Consider the following 24,349-nt stretch of genomic DNA (forward strand, 5'->3'; position numbering starts at 1 on the left):
TTTTTGTTTTGTCCCTCCCCCCCCCCCGAGTGTGGTGGCACATTCCTTGTTTTAAATTTTTATTTATTGAGAAGTTCCATAATTATAAACAATAAACCATGGTAATTCCCTCCCTCTCCTGATTTTTCTGTAAAAAACATGCCTTTCTCCTTAGCTTTTGGTCACTACTGTTGTTTGATGGTTTGTTGTACACACTGGCTCCACCTTGGCTGTCTGTCCCACAGATGTGTCCTCCTGTATCAAACCTTACAACACAGGCCTCACTGCCATCATTTGAGGATCATACTTGTCTTTTCTAACTCTGCCCTTAGGGATCTCACCAGAAAAAAATGGCTCCCATTTCCCCCTGTGTGTGTGTGGAAGGAGACACAGAAAGAATGGCTCCCGTCACCTCCTTCGTGTGGGTTAAGACACAGCTGCCATGCTCTGGCCCCTCCCAGTTCTCCACAAAGTTCCACAGATGGAGTTATGATCAAGAAAAACCAGTGTGGACCAAGAAACTGTCGGCAAGACCCCATAATCCCAAACAGAAAAGGACAGGAAAATCTTGTGACTGCCAAGCCCTGTATTTGCAAGATTGAACAGAATACCAGCCCAGAGGAGACCAGCTACACAAATTCCTCTTCTAGTTGAGGAGCCTTTGAGAAGTTCCTCACATGCTTTTCATGTTCTGGGTCTGGTGAAGCCATTGACCCAATGCTGTTGTTGCTGCAGGCTCTTTTTGGATTGCTCCTGAGTTCCATTTTTCAAAAACAATATGTTTGTTTCCTCCAAGTCTCAGGCAGCGCAGGAGACTATGGTGCCAAGTAAGTGAGACAGGGACCAAAATCTGCCACAGGATGAGGACTACTGTCCATGTAGGTCTGCGTACCCCACGAGGTAGTACCAGGGATAAGGTCTTTGTCAACAAGGGGAGAGCTAGGCTTTGGCTAGTGCCAGACACTGCTGAGGCCAGAGAGGAGATGCAGTCATGGGGCTTAGTTCCCAAAGCGCACACTACCCGATACACACAGGAGGGAGAGATCCGGCCCCTGTGCTGGACGAGGGGTGTGTCCTAGTTCTAGCCTCCACTGGTGAGGAAATGGAAACTCGTCGGTGTGACATTTTTAGATTCAAGAAGTGAATGTGAGAAGGAGTTAGAACACACATCCTAATTCACAATCAGAATTCTTTGTCCTAACATTTGTAAATTAACAGAGTTTTTGAAAAAAAATCTATGGTGAATATTAAAAGGTGCAGGTTCTAATTTACAGATATGCCAACGATCACAAAACCCTCATGTGCCCTCATTGCCACCATGCCCGATGTGGGTGCTCCTGACCCTTCCCATCCTCTGGGACCTGTTCTGTCTACTCGGCCAGGACTCAGCTGCTCCATGGTGTTCCACATAGGCCCCGTGGGGCTGAGGCCAGTTCTCCTGATCCTCAGAGCCCTCCTCTAGAGCCATCTAGCTCAGTCACACCCCCTATACACACACTCCCATGCACACACGCGCACACACACACACACACACACACTAACATGCATGCGCTCACACTCACAGACCAGGGACAGGACACAGATGGGAAGTCTAATGTGAGTGGGAGAATGCTTTGTATATGTACTCATCTGTGTCTACAATGTGTATGTACATGTCCATGTTTGCAGGTGAATGCAAGCACATGAGCATGTGGAGGCAGAAGACAGCTGTAGACCATTCTTCTTTTCTTGAGATGGGATCTCTCTTTGGCCTGAAGTTCACCAGGTAGGACAGACTGGCTGGCAAGCAAGCCCAAGGTGTCCACTGGCCTCCTCCTCCCCAGCCCTGGGACTACAAGTACATGCCAACATGCCTGGCTTCTCTATGTGGGTTCTGGGGATCGAGCTCAGGTCCTCGGGTTTACAAGGCAACCACCAGCCTGGTCAGGAGTATCCAGGAAATATCCACTTACTCCTCTCTGCCTGCAAGACTCTTGTCTGCGCTTTCAATCTCTTCCACAACGACAGAGCCCCTGAGCGACGCTCACTGTTGTCCAGGGACTCAAATGAGAGGTGGTGGGACTTGGTACAAGGTGCCATCCTGCCCGAAGATGAAGCCCTGGCAGGGCTACATGCCATTTGTGGGCTCTGAGTCCCCCATGTTACATGTTATCCCATGCAACATGTAACATGGGGGAGGCGCAGCACCTGCTTCAGTTGGCCTCACAACGATGCAATTAGCCAGGGCTTAGAACAATAAGAAAACAGTGCCCAGCAGAAGGAGTCACAGAAGGTTTGGCTTTCCCTCAAATAAAATGAAACAGGTTTAGTCCCCAACGTCATCACCTATGTGCCCTGACCAAGGCTGCTTCCTTCTCTCTGGAAGAAATAGCTGCTCTGACGGGGTGCCTATGGGCTGGCTCCCCAGTGGCTTTTCTGGTAAGAGGTGAGACCAGACTCTCTCCACTGTATTCTTGTACCTAGGGACAATGAAGTCTTGACAATGTATGGTCCTGGTGGTAGTCTGTCCTTCTACGTGGCTATGAGGTCAAAGTAGTACACTCCCTCTGCTCCCACACTCTCCTGAGGGCCCAGGGCCCATTGTCGACCCTCTCCTCTTCATCCCTGCATCCAGGACCCAGGGTCCCTGGTTATGTGCTTTGTCAGAAGAGAAGGAAGAGGTCATGTTTCAGGAATAGCCCTGTCTGGTGCACCTCCAGCTCCTTCCTCTCTAGTCTGGCGTGGAGGGAAGTATCACATAAGAGACCTGAAAGCTCTGGATTGAGGAGGTAATGGGTAAAAAGCAAAGGAAACGGGCTGGAGAGATGGCTTAGCGGTTAAGCGCTTGCCTGTGAAGCCTAAGGACCCTGGTTCGAGGCTCGGTTCCCTAGGTCCCACGTTAGCCAGATGCACAAGGGGGCACACGCGTCTGGAGTTCGTTTGCAGAGGCTGGAAGCCCTGGCGCGCCCATTCTCTCTCTCTCCCTCTACCTGTCTTTCTCTCTATGTCTGTCACTCTCAAATAAATAAATTAATTAATTTAAAAAAAAAAGAAAAGCAAAGGAAACAACCAAACAAAAGAAGGACCTTGAAGAGCAAGGACTCAGAGGCCATTCGAGGCCTCCGAGGACAAGCTATGATGTAAGGTGCTCTGACTCCTCCTGTTTCCTGCTGCTGTCTGAGCAGCAGAGTGTAGGCCCAGTCAACCTCTGGCTGAGGGAGATGGTGAACAAACTTGTCTTCCTCTCTAAGCATCACCGTTTCCCCTCAGAATGGCCACAGTGCTACCTGGGACCTGCATGTGGTAATTCACGTGAGCTTGAAGCCTAACTCCCCCCTTGCTGACAGGTTTTCCTTTGGGAAAGATGATCAGTGTTGATACAAGTCAGGAGTGAGAGAGCTGAATATTCTAGAATCTTCTGTCACTTTCAGGCTACCCATGCCAGTGGACAAAATGAGTTTACCACTCCAGAAGCCCAGGAGCTCTTAACAAGATCTCATTCCCTAGAATCATAATCCCTGTCCCCTTGGGACAGAGGGACACATGAAAACTCGCTCTGTTCTGCCTAGAGAAACCCTAAGCCAAAGTCGGCTGTCAGGCTCCTGTGATAAGCTCCAGCCAGTGGAGCATGCATGTCACCCATGTTTCCAGGAAAAGAGGTGCAGGAAGCCCAGCAGAGACTTGTTCTCTTTAAAACAGAAAACAAATGCACACAGTGAATAATTAATTATACCCGCCTGACTCTTCTGGCTGACCCCTGAACCCAGGGAAATCTTAGTTTTTTCATTCTCATTCTCCTTTTCTCCCACTGCAAAGATAAAGATTCCTTCACTTTGTCTTAACTATCAAGCGCCTTGTTTGCTATTTTCCCCTCCTTCTTCTCTGTGGCTCTGGTGGTCTTACACAATGTGGTCCCTTCGACCAGAAATACTACAGGAGTCAGTTTCCTTGGCTAGGCAGAATAAGGACAAGAACGCCTTGGGAACCCAAGATGGTAAAGGGGACAGTGAGTCCACCATTATTCTAGCCTGAGCAAAATTCCCAGCTGGTGGTCTTCCTCGGCAGGCTGGCTTGGCAAGCTTCCTGGGACCTGCGCCTTGCTGGATACACTGAACCAATCAGTGCCTCTCCCCTTCACTCAAGCCCGCCTTTCCTCACACTTGGACGGGCTTCCCATTGAACAAAAATTCAGTGCCCACCAAAGCTGTGGGTTTTTCTAACTCTGGAAGTCCTCTCTTCACAGAGGAGTCTGTTTTCTTCCCCTCTTACTCTGAAATTAACTTTATTCTTAACTGCTAAGCCATTTCTCCAGCCCTAATATTTTATTTATTAGAGAAAGGAAGATAGAGAGGGAGAGAAAATGGGTATACCAGGGCCTCCAGCCACTGCAAACAAAAAACTCCAGATGCATGTGCCACCTGGTCCACTTGAATTTACGAGGGTACTGGGGAATCAAACCTGGGTCCCTTGGCTTTGCGGGTAAGCACCTAAACTTTATTCTTTTTACACACTTTCTTGCCCCTTAATTCCTTAATTGGCAGAGATAATGAGTCCAAGACCTCTAGATGGTAACAAATCCAAGGGTCTTCTCACGTTGAATGTCCATCCCACCCACTCACATACATTCCAGTTCCACCCATCTCTCTGATCCACCCACCTTTTTTTACCTGTCCACCCATCATCCTTAGCACATTGTAGGTTTCCAATAAAACCCTCATACATCAGAATTTAAGGTCTATCCTGTCCTTGAGGATTTCTAAAATGTCTTCCATGCCTTGCCTCTCTGGAGCCATCCAGCAATTTGGGGAGCTCATAAAATGGTTTCCTATTGTATTTTATTGGCATATTTATGTATGTGCAATGTGTGTGTGTTCCTATGTTGTATCTCCATATGCATGTGGAGGCCAATGATTGACCCTGGGTTTCTTTCTCCACTTTACTTTTTCTTGAGACAGGGTCTCTCACTGAATCCGGAGCTCATGATTCGGCTAGACTAGCCACCCAGCAAGCTCTGCCACTGCCCATCTAGTGCTGGAAATATAGACTCATGCCACCAGCTATGTCCAGCTTTTATATGGATGCTGGGATTACAGACTCTATGCTTATGTAGTAATGTTTTACTTCCTGAGATTTACCTGCTCTCATTTTACAGAAACAAAAACTGGAAGGGTTTGGTTCAAGGTTGAACAGACAATGAGAGGCAGAGGAGATGTGGCCCTTCAGATCCTAAGGCCACCTCTCTCCTCTCCTGCCACAACCTGATACTACCCCCTACCACAGGTGTGTCTGAAGATAGAGATGGGTGGATGTTTTGCCTGAGTAATTGGTGGAAAGTGGTGTGTCCAGTGGAGTAAACAGTCACAGTGAGACCAGTCATAAAGGAGGTAGGTGTCACTCTATTGATACTGCCCTTGTGCCAATCCAGTGACTTCTGGGTGGCAGAATAGCTATGATCCATTCCTTCTTAGAGCTAGCCAAGGTTGGGGCAGACAGTGAGTTATAGCTCTGCTCTTTCCTAAGCAGAGTAGCTTGAAAAATCCCCTAACCTTTGGGCCTCAATATTCTCTTCTAAACACACACACACACACCATATGGAATCACATCACAAGATAAAACATACGATACACTGAAATGGCCTTGATCCACAGTAAGTGGCAACAATCTTCCCCTCGGAAGAGTGGGATGCCAATATCTCTGGAGGGGCAAGCAAATGTGAGAACTTCCCTGGGCTTCAGAAAGGGCAGGGGCAGAAAGGCTCTGAACCTTGGAGAAGAAGGGGATGAATGTGTGGAAGGAGAAGGCCTCACCTCAGGGGTGAACAGCCCCACTTCTCCAGTTTGCATCTAGAAATTCACCAAAGGCCCATGTGCCTAGCTTGGTCAGAGTAGTGCTGATAGCAGAACATTGAGAGGCAAGGCCTTGTGGGTGGTCTTTAGGTCCCTGGTGACATTCTCTTGAAGGGGACTGTTGCCCCCTGAGACCCTCCTCTTCCTCTTCTCTCTACCTGGCCATGAGATGAGGAGCTCTGCTTGGCCACCCACAGGTGCCATGCTAGGCTGCCCCAGGGACAATCAATCAGAAACTAAAACCTCCAAAACTGTGAGCCAAAGTGAATGTTTCTTCTTTACAAGCAAATTGTCACAAGCATCTCATTATGGTAATGGAAAACTAGTTAACCCAACCCCACACAGCAACTCACCAGAACTCAGGAAGCCAAAGACCCCCACTCGGTAGTTGGCAGTGACCACAATGAGGTTGCCAACCGCAGCCAGAAAGGAGCCGTCAATGGTCAACTGTGCTCCACCGTCTTCCATCTCCATGGTGTTGTGGAAGAACACCAGGACTGATGCATTGGGAGCCTACAGGAATTGGAGAGATGGGGAAGTTGGAGGTTACACTGTGTTCACTGCAAGATCTTTTGTGGAGTGGTATCTTGCCACACAAGCACCCAGAGGGAGAGCTCACACATTAGTTCCCCATCAACTCTACCTTAGAGTCACACCTAGTCCCATACAATGGGCTGAATTTTATCCACCAAATTCATGCATTAAAGCCTCAGTGAACCCCAGATGGCTCAGAAAGAGATCTTATTTGGAGGCCTGAATGTGACTATATAACATGGGCTCTAATAGCATATGACCAATGTCCTTAAAAAAGAAGAAATTTAGACACAGACACATACATAAAAGACCATGAAAAGTCTCTGGGAAAAGGGGCCAAGTGCAAGCCAAGGAGACAGTCTCTGGTGGAAACCAGCCCTGGGCTCTGGCTCCCAGAACCATGTGAAAACAAGTTTGCATGGCTCAGACTGCCCTGATTCTGGAATTCTGAACAGTAACCTTAGCAAGCGACTCCACCCCATCACAGGGGAGGAAACAGAGACTGATGGGGTGAGGATACAATGCTCACAGTGTGTGTGAGCAGGGGCAAGAATGACAGCTCCCTGTGGACCAGAGGCCCACTTATCACATTGCTCAACCTCCTAGCACCCAGGTCTGACCCATTGTGATAGTTAAGGTGTTGTCAACTTGATTTGTTTAGTAATTCACAGAAATCCCTTTCCAGTGGGTCTCAGAGGTTGCTTCTAGGAAGGATCAACTAAAGGAGGATGTCCTTCCCCCAGAATGAGCCCTTCCCCCAGAGTGGGTGGTCCTGCTCAGAGGGGGATTCGATATAAGGAAGCTCTGGGTAAAAAGAGTTCCTTCCTTCCTTCTTTCCTTCCACTTGGCTGCCGGAGCTGCTCGCTACCTTCCAGCATGGATTGAAGAACAGTGCGGACTAAAGACCAGCATCAACTGAAGACCCACGTGGACCGAAACCCAGTGGCTCCTCAGGAAGCCTCCAGGCTTTCCAGCACCATCTGCAATGCCAGGTCAGGACTGCTGAGGCATCTGGCCACTTGGATTGAGCAGCCACCAGGTTCGGTGATTCTTGGGCCTACAGCTGCTACTGGACTACTGTAGGCTAATCCAATAAATTCCCTTTTTAAAATAACTCATTCCAGCAGTTCTGTTCCTCTAGAGAACCCTGACTAATACACCCATGTTCTACTCTAGAGGGCTTCTGGCTCCTTCATGTTGCCCATCAACTGGCTATGCAGTGACTCAGCCCATACATGGCTGATGTTCTCTTCCTGCACCAAAGATGGGCACGGGGGCAGCTATCCACCTGTGTCACTCTTGTGGTCCTACCCTGGCTGCACAAGGTTGGCATTATGATCGGCCCATCGATAGATGAGGGAGCAACAGAGGTGGGAAGAGCTCCTCCATGGTGGCTCAGAGGTGGCGAGCTGCCACGGTGTACGGTGTACATGTTGCTCTGTGTGACCTGCCTTAACTGGGGCCCTGGTTCTTCCTTCTATGTGTGATGGGTTCAGATAGAGGCTTCCCACAGGGGCCAGCTGACAAGGCCCCCATGGGTGAGCCACCATGCTAGGTGCACACTTGGAATGCCTCCCACACTCCTGAACCCTCAGCACGGACTCACTAAGGACTGTGTGTACCACACACTACAGGTGGGAAATAGGCTCAGGGAGAGATGCGACTTGCTGAGACAGCTGTGCAGTGAAGGGGCTGGCCTAGAATCCCTGCCCTGGTCTCTCCTCCATCACACTTCGAGGTGTTCCATTAAATACCACAGAAGCCAGATGAGACTCTGGCTTTCACTGGCTGTGGGACAGGTGGGATGGGGCAGGCCCTGGGTCCTCTTAAAGCTCCCTGGTTGTTTGTATTAGATGGCAGGCCAGCAGGCCATGGGCTATTTGGCTGTTAGCCACCATTGATGATTGTAAGGGGACTCCACTCTTAGTTTCTGTGACTATGGCAGTCAGACGTAGCGACTAGGTAGGGCCATTGTTGGTAGGACCTATCACTTGGGAGTCCAGGCACTGTCCACCCAGCTAAGGTCAACGGCCCTTCCCAAAGGCCAGAACAGATCCACAGAACAGCCTGAGAAAAGTGACAAAATGGCCTGACTTCCCTGAGGAGAGGGAGCACTGGATTTGATGTCAAGAAAGAAACCCAGGTGTGGTGGTGCACGCCTTTAATCCTAGCACTCAGGAGGCAGAGGTAGGAGGATCGCAGTGAGTTCAAGGCCACCTTGAGACTACACAGTGAATTCCAAGTCAGCCTGGGCTACAGCAAAACCCTACCTGGAAAAGCAACAGCAACCACCACAAAAAGAGTGTCAAGAAATGAACCCCATCCAGTGGCCAGGGTCCTTGTGTACCTTAGCTTCTGTCAGACTCTAGATGGAAAAGCTGTCTTTTAACTGTGCATCCATCTATGTACCTCCTAGTTAAGGCCTCTGGGAACCCTATCACCTCCTCTGGTAACACTCCGTCCCAGGTGGCAGGGTTTTATACATCTTTAATGCAGCTGGTGAGAGTTTTGGGGTCTGTGGAGCATCCTTGCAAAGCTTATCAGGTCAGCTGGTTGTGGCTGACACAAAGTACACTGCTCTTCCTGGTGGCTGTCACCAGACTCATCCTTCTTAAACTGCCTTCCTCCTTTTCTCCTCCTGTGCTCTGACCTGCCCTCTAAACCTGGAAGCCCAGCCACCCGACCCCAACACAGTCACGGCTTCTTTAGCAGGTACAGAAGAAAAGGGTTCGAAGTCGCAGCCAGATACCTCGCTATCCTCCTGCCTCACACGAGAGCCTTCCTGTAAAGCTCTGAGGCCCTGCTCACTTTCAGCCTCATAAAGGAAAACCCAGAGGTTCTGGGAGCGGCACTGTAGAGCCCAGATGCAAATGGGAGAGTTGTCCAGACCAGCACAGCAAGTGCCTGGGAACTCACCATGCTCTCGGGGACAAACACGTTGACATACAAGCAGTCTTCGCTGACTCCGGGAGGTGTGGGTGTGCGGGTGCCCGGCTGCCAACAGCTGGCCCTGCAGAGACAGGTTGTGGGATTTCCAGACAAAAGGAGCCACATGTCCTCTCCCCACCATGGCTAGAACCAGAGGCCTAGCACCCCGCTAGCTCTGGGTCAGTGGGGCAGCTTCAGGATGTGACAGACATGGGTAGGGAGCAGTAGCAGAGTGCCTGTGACCCTCTCAGACCACAGGTCTGTGAGGCAACATGCAGCCCAGAGGAGGCATCCTGACCTGAGGTGTAGGCTCCGAAGGGGAGCAGTGGAATCCAGCAGGATGTTGGCACTGGCTAGCAAAACTGTGCCCACACTTCCCTGGAAAGAGGAGTCTAGCTTGCCTTCCACACCAGGGCCGAGAGTCAGGTGAGTGTGTGTGTTTCCTGGCCTAAGAGCCAAGGCCTCAGTTGGGTGGAACCCCGCTAAAGACAACCTAAGGCCACTGGACTCAGCGTGTAAGCCTTGCCTGCCATGGGACCAGAAGCTGCAGCCACTGTCCATTCTAGATGAAGGTGACAGGAAACCTCCTCTGTCCCCTGGATGTGTCTGAATGTGGCTGGGGCTCTAGTCAGACCTCTTGCTTCTTGGTTTCCCCATGGTATTTAACATGCAGCTCCACACCGCCCTGCCCACCTTCACCACCATGCCAGGGCTGCCCTTGTCATCGTTCCCCACAGACTTTCGGAGCTTCCTCACGCATCCTCTCCCTGCCCCTAGGCCTAGGCAAAGGCCTGACAGCAAGCCAGAGGCCCAAGGACATGGAAGATGCCAGTGCCAAGGACAGAGCCTGGGGATCTGAGGAGGTGACTGGGAATGGGAGAGGGATGCAGTAGCACATGCATTGGGGCCCTGACTGTCCTGAACTGTCACGGAATAATTCTGCAAAGGTCAGTGTCTAACATGAAAAGTGTGATGAGGAGCCAGAGTGAGTGCTCAGTGGTTAAGGTGCAAAGCCGAAAGACCAGACTTTAGTTCCCCAGTACCATGTAAAGCCACATGCACAAAGTAGTACATGCATCTGGATTTGTTTGCAGTGGCTAAAGGCCCTGATACACCCATTCCCTCTCTCTCTCTCTCTCTCCCTACCTTCTTCACTCTCTCTCTCTCTCAAATAAATAAATGAATAAATACATTTTTAAAAAGTGTGATGAGGAAAAATGAAAGAATATGAGTGGTAGATACGTTCAAAAACCTTAAAGACCAGTGAGGAAAGAGTTAACCCCTTATCTTTGTCCCAGGTGAAGTGGGGACCCACTTAAACTGTTTCCTTTGGCTGGTGTCCTTCTCCTGTCCTGTCATGCCACAGACCCCCTCACTGAACACAGAAGCCCAGCCAGGCATGGCAATGCATGGGTCATCCCGACACTCGGGAGGCTGAGGCAGGAAGGTCTCCAGTTCAAGAGGCAGCCTGGCTTTGCGCTCACAGGAATCCTACCTCAGGCCCCTGAGTGCTGGGTTTAAATCGGTGAGCCACCACCCCTGAGAGTGGTTCGGCTCTCAGTCACAGACTACTTATGTATAATTCATTTGCTTTTAATAGACCAGATAGCCAGCCTGGAACTACACAGCAAGATTCTGTCTCCTAGTGGAGAGGAAAAGAAAGAGGAGGAGAATGAAGAAATGAAGAAAGAAATCACTTTAAAAAGCCAGATGTTTCTGGGGGACATGTCTGACCACTGAGAAATTGCCGTAAGTGGCTTCATGGAATGATGAAATGTCTGGACCATCCCTTGGCCTGGGTCCCTGAGTCACTTCATGGGCAGAGCACACAGGCCCCCATCACCAGATGGGCTGAGGGTGAGCAGAGCAGTTCTGATGTACTATAGGAGTGCATCTGGGCCCGCCTAGTGTTACACAATCACATCCCTTCCCACACACGGCTCAACCAGAGGGCCTGACCCTGACTAGATGGATTAGATAAGGAAAGGGCTTCTCTGGGCATTAACCAAATGATACCATTCAATCTGTACCTTGCCTTAGTGGCATCCCAAGATCCTGTCCAGTTCAAGGGCTCTGGTGCCCGGAAGCGGCTCTCTGCCAGGGGTGGAGCAGCATATGGGACTCCAAGGAACTGGTGCACCTGCTTCCATGAAGTGCCCACCTGGATGGCCTGGGACCTGCCCAGCAGCTGACCGTGGGTGGCAATGGACACAAAAGGCCCAGATGCTGCCTCGAAGCGGAGCAAAGGGATGCCTGGTGGGAAGGGAAGGGCAGAGAAGACGGTGGTGAGAGTGCCAGGCAAACACTCTGAGGCCTTTCAACAAGAGACAAGCAGCACTGCTTTCTGGCCTTGAAAATGCCAGCAGCCCATTCACACTCTGAGCTTGGACTTAGCCAACGGGAGCTTTCAATGCCAACAACACCAACCACAAATAACAGCAGCACAGACTGCTGGTCTTCCCAGTGCACCAAACATGGCCAAGTATAGTGCCGACTCCTATTCATGCCCCTGCTCCTGCATTCTTACCAGAGCCTGAAAGGTGGGAACCACTGCAGGCCCACACCCAACCCCTCCTGTGGCCTTGGAAAGAGATTCTAGGCAATATCCCATGGTCCAGGAGATCTGAGTAGACCCAGTCCTCAAACATGGCAGTTATTCTCGGGTCAAGATGTACAGATTGCTCACAGTATACATGAAAACACGTGTCATTGCCTCCATCCTTTCAGGTCAGATTTTTTTTGTTTTTTGATTTTTGTTTTTTGAGGTAGGGTCTCGCTCTAGCCCAGGCTGACCTGGAATTCACTACGTAGTCTCAGTGTGGCCTCCAACTCACAGCAAATCCTCCTACCTCTGCCTCCCGAGTGCTGGAATTAAAGGCACATGCCACCACACCCAGCTCAGGTCAGATTTTTAACCAAGTCAGTCTTCTCCAAATATACTGGCTTCAGGAGAGACAGCTTTGAGGCCTGGGTCATCCACTCACAGCCCCTAACCCTGTCTCCTCCCCAGGGACTGTAGCCCACCTTTAGCTGAAAGGCTGAAATCCAAGTGTTGTAAAAGTCAGGGTTTTTTTTTTTTTTTTTTTAATAACTTTGCAGCCACTAGCTGTGTGAAATCAGAGAACTAACTCTACTTCTTTGTATTACAACCCCTGATCTCCAATGTGGAGAGGGAGCGCCAATCCTGCCACAGGATTAGTGAGAACGAAAAGAGATAAGGTGTGGCCAAGAATTTCTAAACCTCACCACATTAATACAAGTGACCTATTTAATGACTGTGTCATACAATTCAAAGGCTCAAGTGGCTTCCATGATTTGGAGATTCAATGAATAAAAGTCATACAGAAATAAGATTCTCCTATCTTCCTCATCATCTTCACCCTGGGGAATTGCTGCCCAACCCCGGGGAACTCTGGCCAAAGACTCCCTTCAGAGTTGCAAAAGCTGGACTGAAGAAATGGCGTAGTGGTTAAGGTGCTTGCCTGTGAAGTCTACAGACACAGGTTTGATTTTCCAGCACCCATGTAAGCCAGATGCACAAGATGCAGCATGTGTCTAGAGACGGCAGCGGCTGGAAGCCCTAGCATGCCCATCTTTTCTCTCTCTCTCTCTCTCTCTCTCTCTCTCTCTCTCTCTCTCTCTCTCTGCCTCTTTCTCTTAAGTAAATAAAATATAAATATTTTTTAAAAGAATTGCAAAAGCCCTTGCCCTCGCCAGACCACACTGGTGGCTGCCGACGCCCAGGCTGACCCTCACCAGGCTTGCGGTAGATGTGGGCAGCCTCTTCACGGAGCAGGAGCTGGCAGGTGGGGCCCTGCAGGCTGTGTGTGCAGCTCTGGGTGTCTGGGTAGAGCACACACCGCACAACCCCCGGCCGGGTCTGAAGGGTCGTCACAAGGCACGCCTGGCGACGGGAGCATTCTGCAGGGGAGGGGAGGGAAGGAAGTGCGGGCCTCAGAGGACCTCAGTCACGCGGCGTGTATGGCTGTCCGTGCGTTCCATCATCCACACAGCTATCCTTCCACCCAGTCAGGCCTCCGCTCATCCACGCACCCATCCTTGAACCATCCATGCATCCTCATTCCCACATTCAGTCACCCATCCTCAAAATCACCCACCCGCCCCTCTGTCCTTCCATCCCATCATGCCTCCGTGAATGCACACAAGCACCCCTCAGTCTGTCCTTCTGACTGTCCGCTATGGAGTCACTCATTCATCTGAGCTCCAGCTACAAATTCTTCGCACTGCACCGTCACTGACGGTAACGTGCTAGGGAGGAACCCAACCGTCCCATCCGCATATTGCCCTCACAACAGTCAGAGATATTTTACTCGGCTCACAGACATGCTGTTGTCACCTCCTTGCTTAAAAATACTCCCATGGCTTCCCCTGGGCTTAGTACTCAGCAAGGTTTCATCCCCAGCTCCCACCTTCCTCTTCAGCTCTGCCTCCTCTGCCCCTCCTCTGTGGTACCCTTGCCAGGCTCCATCTGGGCCTATGCTCCTCCCCATGCCAATGCAGCAGTACTTATCAGTGTGTAATACTTGGTGACGTGCAACACCAGGACATCTCTGAACATGGGGCCCCTTCCATGGTGGGGTGAGCTGTGTGTGGCCTTAATCACAGCCCAGGTCTGAGCAGCGCGGCCCAGGGCTGAGTAGCACGCAGACTGCACGTCTCTCCGCAGCAGTCTAGTCTGCATGGGAAACATGGCTTTGGCCTGTTATCATGCAGCTGTGCAGAAGAGGAGACGAGGGGCATGTGTGGAACCGGAGGGGCTCAGAATCTTGAGGGAGGGATGCAAATGACAATGGACCTCAAGCATTGCTAGAAGCTGAAGGTATTTGTGGAATCCTCTGCCCAAGTGATCACCTAGTGATTGTTTAAATCTCACCAAGAACTGCTGACCAAAAAGCTGTTCAAAGTGCATTAGGTCTTAGCTTAGTCCCGGGAGCACCTATGCTCCCTCCTCCTCATGGTTACCCGCCTGCTGCCTGCATCTTGTCCTCCTCACACTGTGCTCACTTCCTAGTCCAAAGCTCCATCTAGTTCAAGGCCCTTGCTGGCTGGCTGGCAGATCCCTTCATAGACACTGAGTGACTATAGGCTGACTACAGGAGTGATGGCCTTCTTGTCTGACCTCTCTGCCAGCTCTCACCTACTGAGCACACCCCAAGACATCAGGGGTCTCCAGTCTGGAGCAGCACTGGACTGAGGCCTTGCCCTGCCTTCTCAGGAAAACTTCCTTACCTGACAAACAGAAGTCCCGGGCTACAGAGAAGCTGCTGGTGGCTGCCGAGCTGACGTGGGCAACATCAAAGCTCCTGATGGAAGGATCCACAGCTGCTGAGGAGCGGGCCAGCGTCTGCCACGAGTCCAGAGAGACTAGAAGAGAATGAGGGCATGGGCCCGTGTGATTATTGATGGTGAGAAAGGAAGACAGTAGAGGGCCCCCTGATGTCCCCAAAGGCCACCTCAGTGGCCTTCTGCAAGGTCTTCATCGCATGAACCTGGCCTTCTCTGTCCCTCCATCCTACAGCTGCCTATCACGCTTTTCTGTAAGACCCAGGCTCTGCTCAAGTCTAGGGATCCAAATGTTAAAACCGGGACAAGTAAGCAAAGGCAAGGCTGATGGAAAAGTGGTACAATGTGGGGGCCAGAGTAGTAGAGGCCATGGCCATGGGAACACAGCACCAGGTATGTCACATGGCATTGGGCACGGGGCTCCACAGACACTCCACCATTTGTCCTCTTAAGCCTATTCCTCAGTGTAGGACCATGATGGCAAGCTGCCCAGTCCTCTGCAGAAGTGACACTTCCATTCCCCCATTGCTGGAAAGTTCATGGTTGGTGGACTGAGTCCCAACTGAGTCCCTGAGAGATAAACTCAAGATCTCCAGTTCCTTCCTCGGAGACAGCTTGCATCCAGAAGTAATCCATCTGGACAGACTCCGGCCTAGTCCCTGACCTCAACATGAGCCAGGCCAGCATGGAGCAGCTGCAAGGCCATTGTCTGACTCACTGCCAGGACATCCTCTGCCCAGTCCTTCCTGGTTGTCACAGTGATCTCAGCAGCACTGTGTTCAAAATCCACCTCACGCAGGTCTCCGTCTCACAGCCTCTTTCCTAGAAGTCCAGCCAAGATATCTTCATGAAAAGAACAAGGCACACAGACCCTGGCATGGCTTATTGAAACTGCACCATTCCTTTTTGTTGTTGTTGTAAGTCACTGGTTCTTCATAGTTAGGGAACCTATGTCCTTCTCCCATGGTTGCTCTTTGCTGCTTCCAAGCCCTGCACACAGCATATGGTGCAAGGCACAAGGATGAAATGGTTATAGCCAAAACCTGCTTGGGCAGAAAGAAGAGGCCTGCTGCAGTCGGTCTCTTTTACTGCCACTGTCATAGTAGGGCTGAGTCCCTGAGGTAGGCCTTGGCAGTAAGCCAACTGTGCCTCTCTGAGGAAGGACTGTTCAGTGTCCACAAATAAGTGTAACAAGGCCAGAAGGCTGCCCCTAGTAGAGGCTGTCATATGTATCCAGGGCTGCAGGTTCTAGAAAAACCCATAAAGGATCGGGAGGGCAGGGCAGGTTGATGGAGACCCTTCAAATGAACCTTGCATCTCACTTTTTTTTTTTTCTAAAACACAGTATCATTTTCATAAATATTTTGTAAGCATTGATCTTGGGCTAGCAGAACACTCTAACAGTCAGGAGGTATCAGTCTCTAAGTTTACAGGGTATGGTCCCTTCATCAGATTTGATTTTAAATGTGGGGTGGAGGCAGCATCTTGTGTTCTTCACAAATATGCTGGAGGAATTTCTCAAGACTAAGGAACCAGAACGTGACCAAGACAGAGCACAATGAGGCCTCTGAGGGTCGGGGTGATGGCTCAGCAGGTAGGAGCACCTGCTTTGCAAGTATGAGGGCCCAAGAGGGCCCCATTTCCACCTCTAGCACCCATGTAAACCTGAGTGTGACCATGCATCCCTGTAACCCCAGCCGCAGAGTGAGGGGTGGGGCACAGACAGCAAAATCTCTGCCGCTCACTGGTCATCAAGTCTGACAGAAAATGGCAGTGCCAGCTTCAGTGAAAAGCTGTCTCAAGGAGACAACAGAAAACGGTGAGAGAAGAGAATATTCAACCCTCCACTCTGGCTTCTAAATGCTTGCACACGGAGCAAGTGCAGCTGCACACATACGTGTACATGCCACAATGCATACCACGTTGCACATACACACCCGCACATGGAAAGAAGACATGAATGAAGTCTCTGAGTCCCTCTGAATTCCTCTCCAGGACATGGTCCCCAAGTAGAAGAGGGTCTTTGCCTTTGACAGCATGGTGCTCCGAGCTGCAGGGGAGCCTGTTGTTTCTATCCCCAGCCTGTCTTTAACACCAGCACTTGTGGGTGGGGTATCACTAAGACTAGGATGGTAAATAAAGCCATTAAATAGCCTTCCTCCAGGCCCCTTGTTGGCGCCAGCCTTCTCTAGCTGAATTCCATCCACTGGGCACCTTATGCACTAACGGGGGGTTCTCATAGTTCTGCATACTGGGAGTTTGGGATCTAGGTGCCAGTTTGTCTGGACTCTTGTTCCCTTGCTTCCTGGTTCACGGACAATCACTTTCTTGTCATATCCTCACATGGCAAGGCAGAGTGCAAGTGAGCGAGCTCCTGTCTGTTCCGGAAGGGCACCGATGACTACTTCCCTGATTCAATCACCTCCCAAGGCCCCTTACCCCACCTCACTGGCAGACATGGTTTCAACATAGGCGGTCGTAGACAGAAACTCCTTAAACATGCTGCTACTGCTTTGTTTTTGATAAAAAGAAGGAGAAGGGGGAGGAAAGATTAAGATTCTTCTTTCTTCCAGAAGGAAAAGATTCATACAGAGATGATACCAACTAGTGTAGCGAGATTTCCCATGGGGCTTAGCGAGAGCAAGAGGAAGGCCACACCCTGTCCTGGGGACACTTGGACCCAGCTGGATGCAGGGGCTCTGGCCTCTCATCTTCTTAAGATTCCTCCACGTGGTGCTGTTCTCATAGTCAGCGCAAGTAGCATTTTGCAGTGTGGTCTCCCTGAGCTGAATGGCCACAGACAGTGTGAACACTGCAATTTCAGGAAAGAGCGACTATGGGTTTCAGGACCAAAGTGGCCAATTATGGCCCTAAAATAGAAGCCTTGACCACACTCCTCATTTAGGTTGCCGATTCTGTAATTAGACAGTACATTTCATCTCTAAGCAAGAGGCATGCATGTACCATGCATGGTGACATCTGCCCTTGTCCCAGTTTGCAAATGTCCACACCTGAGGGACTCCACGTAACTTATGGTCATTCTGAAAACACGGTTTCTATAAATGCCAACACAAACCAAAGCTAGAAGGTTGTGGGTCTAGAGTTCCTGGTGAGATTGGCCAAGAACCAGACACACCATTGTCTTGGATATTCAGTTCATGTCAAGTCACAATGGAGGGGCATGGTGTGCTATCGTGATCCTGGTCTTACAGACAAGAAGTAGGTAATCAATAGTACCTCATTTATTGAGCCCAGTGGCATAGGCAGCATGAGCTCAGCCAATCAGATGGTGCTGCTAGCTAGGGTGGAACCTTGGTACCACGGGCACAGACCCAGGGGACCTCTTCTCCAGGCTCAACAATGGGAGGCCTTCTGACCAACCATTGTTGGCCTCTAATTCATGGTTATTTGTCTTTCATTTGTTGTTAGTCCTAATTTAAATATTACAGTATCAGAGTTGTGTACTGCAAAACACAGTGTCCCATGGCTTTTAAATGTCCATAACACTAAATATTGATGGCGTAACTGAATTTGCTTTGATAACAACCTCTTCCTTTCCAGTCATCAGTCAATGAGTGCTGGCTCCACTCTCAGCCCACTTAAACCGAATTCCTTTTATTACATATTTTATCATCAGATTGTAAAAGTCTTTCCACATTACTTTGCCTCCTAAAATGTTTCTTGGACTCTTTCCATTTTGGATTATATCTGAAAACTTTCTGTCAAGTTTCAACACTGTTCCTGTGCAATGGTCTCAAAATAAAACATTCATTTGCTTTTTAACTTGATTTTGTTTGATGTTTAATATTTGACATCATTACAAACAAAATGGGTTTCTCTCCTGTGTTATGTGGTCAAAATAGTTATTGTTGGCATAAAGGAAAGTTCTTTGTGTGGGGATGCCTGGCCACAGGCCCAAAGGGGTGGGGCTGTGACCATGGATTGAACCTCTGAACCAGTGAGCCCAAATAAGCCTTAACTCCGCATGGCTTCTGTCACACAGATGGGTAACTGGCCAACACAGGAACTTACCTCACAGCAAATGCCTAGCCTAGGAAAAATGACTCATCAAAAAGTTAGAGTCCTGGTTCTTTCTAATCACCTCCCCCTATTGATTTGGCCTTTGTCTTTTAGGAGATTGTTCTTCCTGTTGCAACCTAATCAGTTTTCCCCGTTGCCACTACATGCCCAAGGTGGGCATCCCTGAGGCCAGTCTTGGCCCCACTATGCCATTCTTGTACTGTGACCTCTGTGACGAGTGAGAAGCCCAGATTGAATCCCGGTGCTCACTGCTTGCTATCTTCTATGTACCAGGCAATTCTGTGGTCAGTGGGGCTGGTTCCCTGGGGATTCCATTGCCCTGAGCCCCTCCCCCTGTTAAAGGGTAGGCCTGGGTGGCAGTATAATTAATTGTGCGTATTTATGGGATTGATGTGTGTGCCATATGGAGGAATGAATTTCTAGAAAGCTGCTATGCAATGTAGTGACACAGTAAATAAGATGTCACTATATGCTGAGTACACTTGTTTTTAATTTTTTTTAATATTTTTATTTGGAGCCAGAGTCTCACTGTATGGCACAGGCTAACCTCAAACTTATGACTCTCTCACCTCAGGTTTCTAGGTGCTGGTGTTACAGGTATGGGCCATTATGCCTGGATTAACCGAATAAATTTCAAACATTATCTTCATAAAATGCTACAAGGATATGAGGTAATGAATATGCTAAGTAGCTTGATTTAATCATTGCAGATGGTATTTCCTTTTTGATGTAGACTGTTATAAAAAGCTAGACTGGAATACATTGAGGTTTCTCATTGATGAACCTCCAGAGCCATCTGAACTAAGCTTCTTCCTTCCTCAGACATCAAGTTCAAGGAAAGATTGCAAAACCTGGAGCATTATTCTTTGGGTGCTAACAATTTCCAAAACAGGGATGGAGGCATGGTTTAGTGGTTAAGGTGCCTGCCTGCAAAGCCGAAGGACCCAGACTCGACTCCCCAGGACCCACATAAGCCAGCTGCTCTAGGTGGTGCACACATATGGAGTTCATTTGCAGTGGCTAGAGGCCCTGGAGCATTCATTCTCTCTCTTTCTCTGTCTCTCTCTATCTGTTTCTTACTCAAATAAATTTTTTTAGAAGTCTTTTTTAAAGGTTCCAAAACAGGGGAAAAAATGTCACAGTACCACAGTGCCATGTCAATTCTGCAGATTGAGGTCTGTCCTTGGCTAACCAGAGAATCAGAGGTGTATCCTGGCCCCACCTTTACCCCGTGAGAACTGGAGACAAGTGCCTTTCAGCAGTTTTGACTCCAATCAAACTAGTGACCATGCCTGACATTTTTGTTCAGTGTTCAAGAAATCATGGGCTTTTTTGTTAATATTAGAAGGTCATATGATTTGCTGGGTAAAATAGCAGTTTGTGTGTACTTAACAAAAAAAAAAAAAAAACATGGGCTATTTCATTTATCTGGTACTAACTTTAATCTCGGTAGGAAAATTTGCTTCTCTTTTTCAGACAGACGCAGTTCCTATGGAAAGAACCAGCCCATCACACCTCTAAAGGGCCCCAGCTGAAACTAAGAATAATTGGAGAAACAAGCAAGAGTTCTGTTTTCTTGGTGAACCTGGTACCAGCACAAGGGTGAAGGAGATCCACACAGAGAACAATCAGCTCCTACCAAATCAGAGATCCAGAGACTCAGAGGCTCCCAAGACCTCATCACTGAAGCAGACTTAAAATGAACCCAACATGGCTCAGGGAAATTTGCAGAAGAGGGGACGGAAAGAATGTCAGAGCCACAAGTTGGGTCATGATACACAGAGACACTGTCCATAACTGATGGCTAACCCCACAATGCATAACCCATATTCCACAACAAGGAGGGTCCCTGAGAAGGGGGGTGGTTAGGCAGGAGGCTAACAATGGTACCAAGTTGATTGTATTCACTGAGTACAAAACTAATTAAAACTAAATGAATAAAAACAGAGTGGAACAGAATGGAGTGAGGCTGCCTGCAGAGCTTCCATGGGCCCAGTGTGCTCATGGGAGGGAAGGTCTCAGTGCTGAGCTGTCCCAGCCTATTGCATGGCCAGAGCAGCCACCACTCAGACACTGCTAGCTCACTGTTTCTCAACGGAGAACCCTGTCATAGAGGTGCTGGGATATTTTCCCACTTAATCTCATGAAGGTCTATTTTGAAAAAAACAGATGATCCTTTGTTAACAGAACAAAAAGAATCAGAGAAAATCACTTTGTTGCTTGTAGTCACTGGAAGTGAGGAAAATGGGACCAGAACAGCCTGCTGGCCCAATGTTTCTCCAGAGGGCCGTTCTGGACATTGTGGGGGTTCCCCTGGCCATATGAATGCTTCCACCTTACCCTGACAATGCTAGACATGCCCACCTCCATTCTGTTTTCTCCAAGAGCCCAAAAGTACCTACTGTGCCTTTAATACAAAGTTAATTGCTTTATCTTCATTTCATATTTCCGTCAGTTCTCTAAGACCCATTGTCATAATCTGTGAAAAATATTAGTGGTAGGAGTGTTAATGACATAATTGAAACTAGCACTTGTTAAGTGTTCACTGAGTGCTAAACAGGAATGATGTCATCACTATTTTTCATGGATAGCCCCAACATATAACTATATATTCAGTGAATTAACTGACAAAGTTATTGAATTAAGAAAAGAGAAATGGGGTTCTAATTCTTCTTCCCATATCTACAAAGATTATTTGCACACTATAAGATCATGTTGACTATTATTAATTAGTCACATAGAAATCTAAGAAAATGTTGATGTCATGTGTCACTTTTATGTGTGCGTTCCAGCTCATAAAACACTTACAGTCAAGCACCTTAACCACTAAGCCATCTCTCCCACCCCATGAAACACTGCAAGAATTAACAACCATGCTGACTCATGTCTGACTCATGTGCTCTCAGCATGAGCATCTCTCAAGGGACAGGACGTAACACAGCCAGGTCACAGCTTATGACGGACAAACTGGGGGGTTTCACTCAAACTGTCCCTTTCGGTCCCTGCTCAGCCACAGCAGCCTCGGTCTATCATAAATGCTCCCGAAAGTTAGTGGCATGCCCACCGCACAGAGAAGTTTCCAAAGACATCTGCCAAGGCCCAACATCTGTGGAAGTTTTGAGCGTGTGGGTTGCTAAGTAATCATCTTTCACACTGCCAACTTCAAAGGCAGACCTCGGGAAATTTATAAGTAAAAGAAAATAAAAAAACCTTACAACTGGGGCCTGTAGTCCCTGTGGGCCCTCATGCGAAACTGTTGAGTTCATCACAACACACAGGCTACCAAGAGCTATTGTGAGAAATTGGGTCTCCTGGGAGCATATGAACTCCTCTCTTGGGGTCAGAAGTGTGTAATTTGGGGGCTCGAGAGATGGCTCAGCTGTTAAGGCACTTGCCTGCAATGCCTAAAATCCGGATTTGATTCTCCAATATTCACATAAAGCCAGATGCACAGTGGCATATGCATTTGGAGTTTGTTTGCAATGGTTAGAGACCTGGTGTGCCCATTCTCTCTTTGTCTCTCTTCTATCTATCTCAGCTTGCAAATTAAAAAAAAAAAAAAACTTAAAAAAAAAGAAGTATGTAATTCGGGACAGCAGGGTGACTACAAAAACCTGAGACTCAGGTGCTTATGTGTAACCAGGGTGAGGTGTATACTAATTCCTGTGCCATGGAGGCCTCCTTGGCATGCCCATAAAGAGCATCACCGTGCAGTGGGCAGACCCATGCTCACACAGCTGGCCCTGGCTAGTCAGGCCTCTCCCTTGCCTCCGTGTCCCGAGCTTCAGCAGTCGCTGTGGTTGTCATTGTCAATGGCTGTTAGGAAATGCTAAGCACTTCGCACATCTACTGCATTGACGTCTCTGACTGGGCATGGAGGTGATTGACTCTCACGTTAAGGAAACACACAGCGGATGCTCCCCGAAAGCATGTTAATGAGTAAGTGACAGACAGAAGGGAAGAGACTGTACTAACCATGTGGCAGATGCAGCCTCCCCTGTGCTTTCTGTGTCCCTGTGGAAGGCACAGCCCTGTGTCCTCTGCAGGCTGGGGCCAGTTTCCCTACACTGCCCATCTCCTGTAGACCCTCCGTACCCCAGCCTTAGGATGCCAGCTGCTTCTCTCCCTACATAATCTTAGAGGAGCAGAGGCCAGGGTGAGGTGCCCAGCTGTGCACTGTGCCCCGCCCTGCCCACTGCAGCACTTCCAGCCACGGCCAGTGCAGACCTTGGCTGCACACACTGGCTTGGGAGTGGTTTCAGCCACATGCTGAGCACCGCAGCTGCTGACCAGCCGACCCTCTGGGCACTGTCAACCGCAGAAGGAAGCACCGTGTGCCAGCCAGCTCTGCCTTGCTGGCCCTGTGGCACAGGACCAGTCCCTGGACAGCTGTTCTTATTTCTAAGTAGCTATAGTGCGCCTCATGTGAGAGTTTCCCGGGCTACATGGAAACTCTGCAAAGATTGAAACAATTTAGAAATAGTTAACAAGTTTGAAGGTTAGCATTGTAGGAGCTGCAGAGATAACACCCAGTGGACGGAAGTCCAATCCCCGCGGCCCAAATGAAGATGATGGCGTGGTAGGATGTGCCCCATTCCTAGCGATAGGAAGGTGGAATTGGGAGGCTCCCTGGTGATCACTGGACAGTCAGTTTAGGCTAATTGGTGTGATCCAGACCAATGAAAAACCCTGTCTCAAAAAGGTGGATAGGACCCAAGGAATGACACCCAAGGATGTACTCTGGCCTCCACAAATGCACACACACTTGTACATGAGCCCCCCCATAATGCACCTGCACACAAAAGAACACACAGACACACAAAGCCTAACCCATAGGGCTGTAAGATACCATTCACCCAGTGGCATGTGACACTGCACTTGGGTGGGCTGAGGCTGAGGGGTCCGCAAGCCTCAGGGCCACCAAGGCCCCACTGAGAGGGCAGAATCCGAGCCCAGCTTCCCCCTTGCACCCTAGCCCCCACTCTCTGCCAACAGTACTCTTAGGAAATCAGCTATGGACTGAAGTTCCTCTCAGGCGAGGGTCCTGGGAGAAGTCACAGCTTTAGTGAGGAGACTTGGTCCTAGATTCAGACTGAGTTTTTAAAATATATTTTCATTGAGATGGGGAGGTAATATGATGGAGAATGGAATTTCAAAGGGGAAAGTGTGGGGGGGAGAGGGAGGATATTACCATGGGATACTTTTTTATAACCATGGAAAATATTAATAAAAATTAAATAAATAAATATTTAAAAATAAAAATAAATATTTTATTAGCCGGGCGTGGTGGCGCACGCCTTTAATCCCAGCACTCAGGAGGCAGAGGTAGAAGGACCACTGTGAGTTCAGGGCCACTCTGAGACTACATAGTGAATGTAGGGGCAGAGTAAGACCCTACCTCAAAAAACAAACAAACAATTATTTATTTGACAAAGAGAAAGAAGGAGAGAGAGAATGGGCATGTCAGGGCCTCCAGCTGCTGTGAACAAACTCCAAATGCACGTGCTACCTCATTCATCTGGTTAACTTGGGTCCTGGGTAATCAAACCTGGGTCCTTTGGCTTTGCAGGCAAACACCTTAACCACTAAGCCATCCCTCCAGCCCTGGACTGAGTTTTAATGGTAGCTCCACTGTGAGCTGCTCAGGGAGCATTGGGCCCCAATGAGCCACAGTACCCAAGTCCATAAGAGGGACACAGAGGCAAGAGTGGGGGCTGAAGCTCAGAGAGCACTCAGCA

The 24,349-nt window shown here is 49.1% G+C and overlaps 1 protein-coding gene across 1 annotated transcript in view; it reads right to left on the reverse strand.

The window, feature by feature from the left end:
* Positions 1-24,349, reverse strand: part of Tg (thyroglobulin) — a 226,295-nt gene that overhangs the window by 91,395 nt on the left and 110,551 nt on the right. Inside the window, exons 36-40 of the mRNA XM_004656332.2 lie at positions 14,517-14,651; positions 13,023-13,187; positions 11,297-11,519; positions 9,255-9,348; positions 6,158-6,317 (exon numbers count right to left, since the gene is read on the reverse strand). Coding sequence (XP_004656389.2) covers positions 6,158-6,317; positions 9,255-9,348; positions 11,297-11,519; positions 13,023-13,187; positions 14,517-14,651 — 777 coding nt within the window. The remainder of the gene's footprint in view (positions 1-6,157; positions 6,318-9,254; positions 9,349-11,296; positions 11,520-13,022; positions 13,188-14,516; positions 14,652-24,349) is intronic.

This window comes from Jaculus jaculus, chromosome 2 (assembly GCF_020740685.1).
Source record: "Jaculus jaculus isolate mJacJac1 chromosome 2, mJacJac1.mat.Y.cur, whole genome shotgun sequence".
In the NCBI taxonomy this organism is placed as follows: domain Eukaryota; kingdom Metazoa; phylum Chordata; class Mammalia; order Rodentia; family Dipodidae; genus Jaculus; species Jaculus jaculus.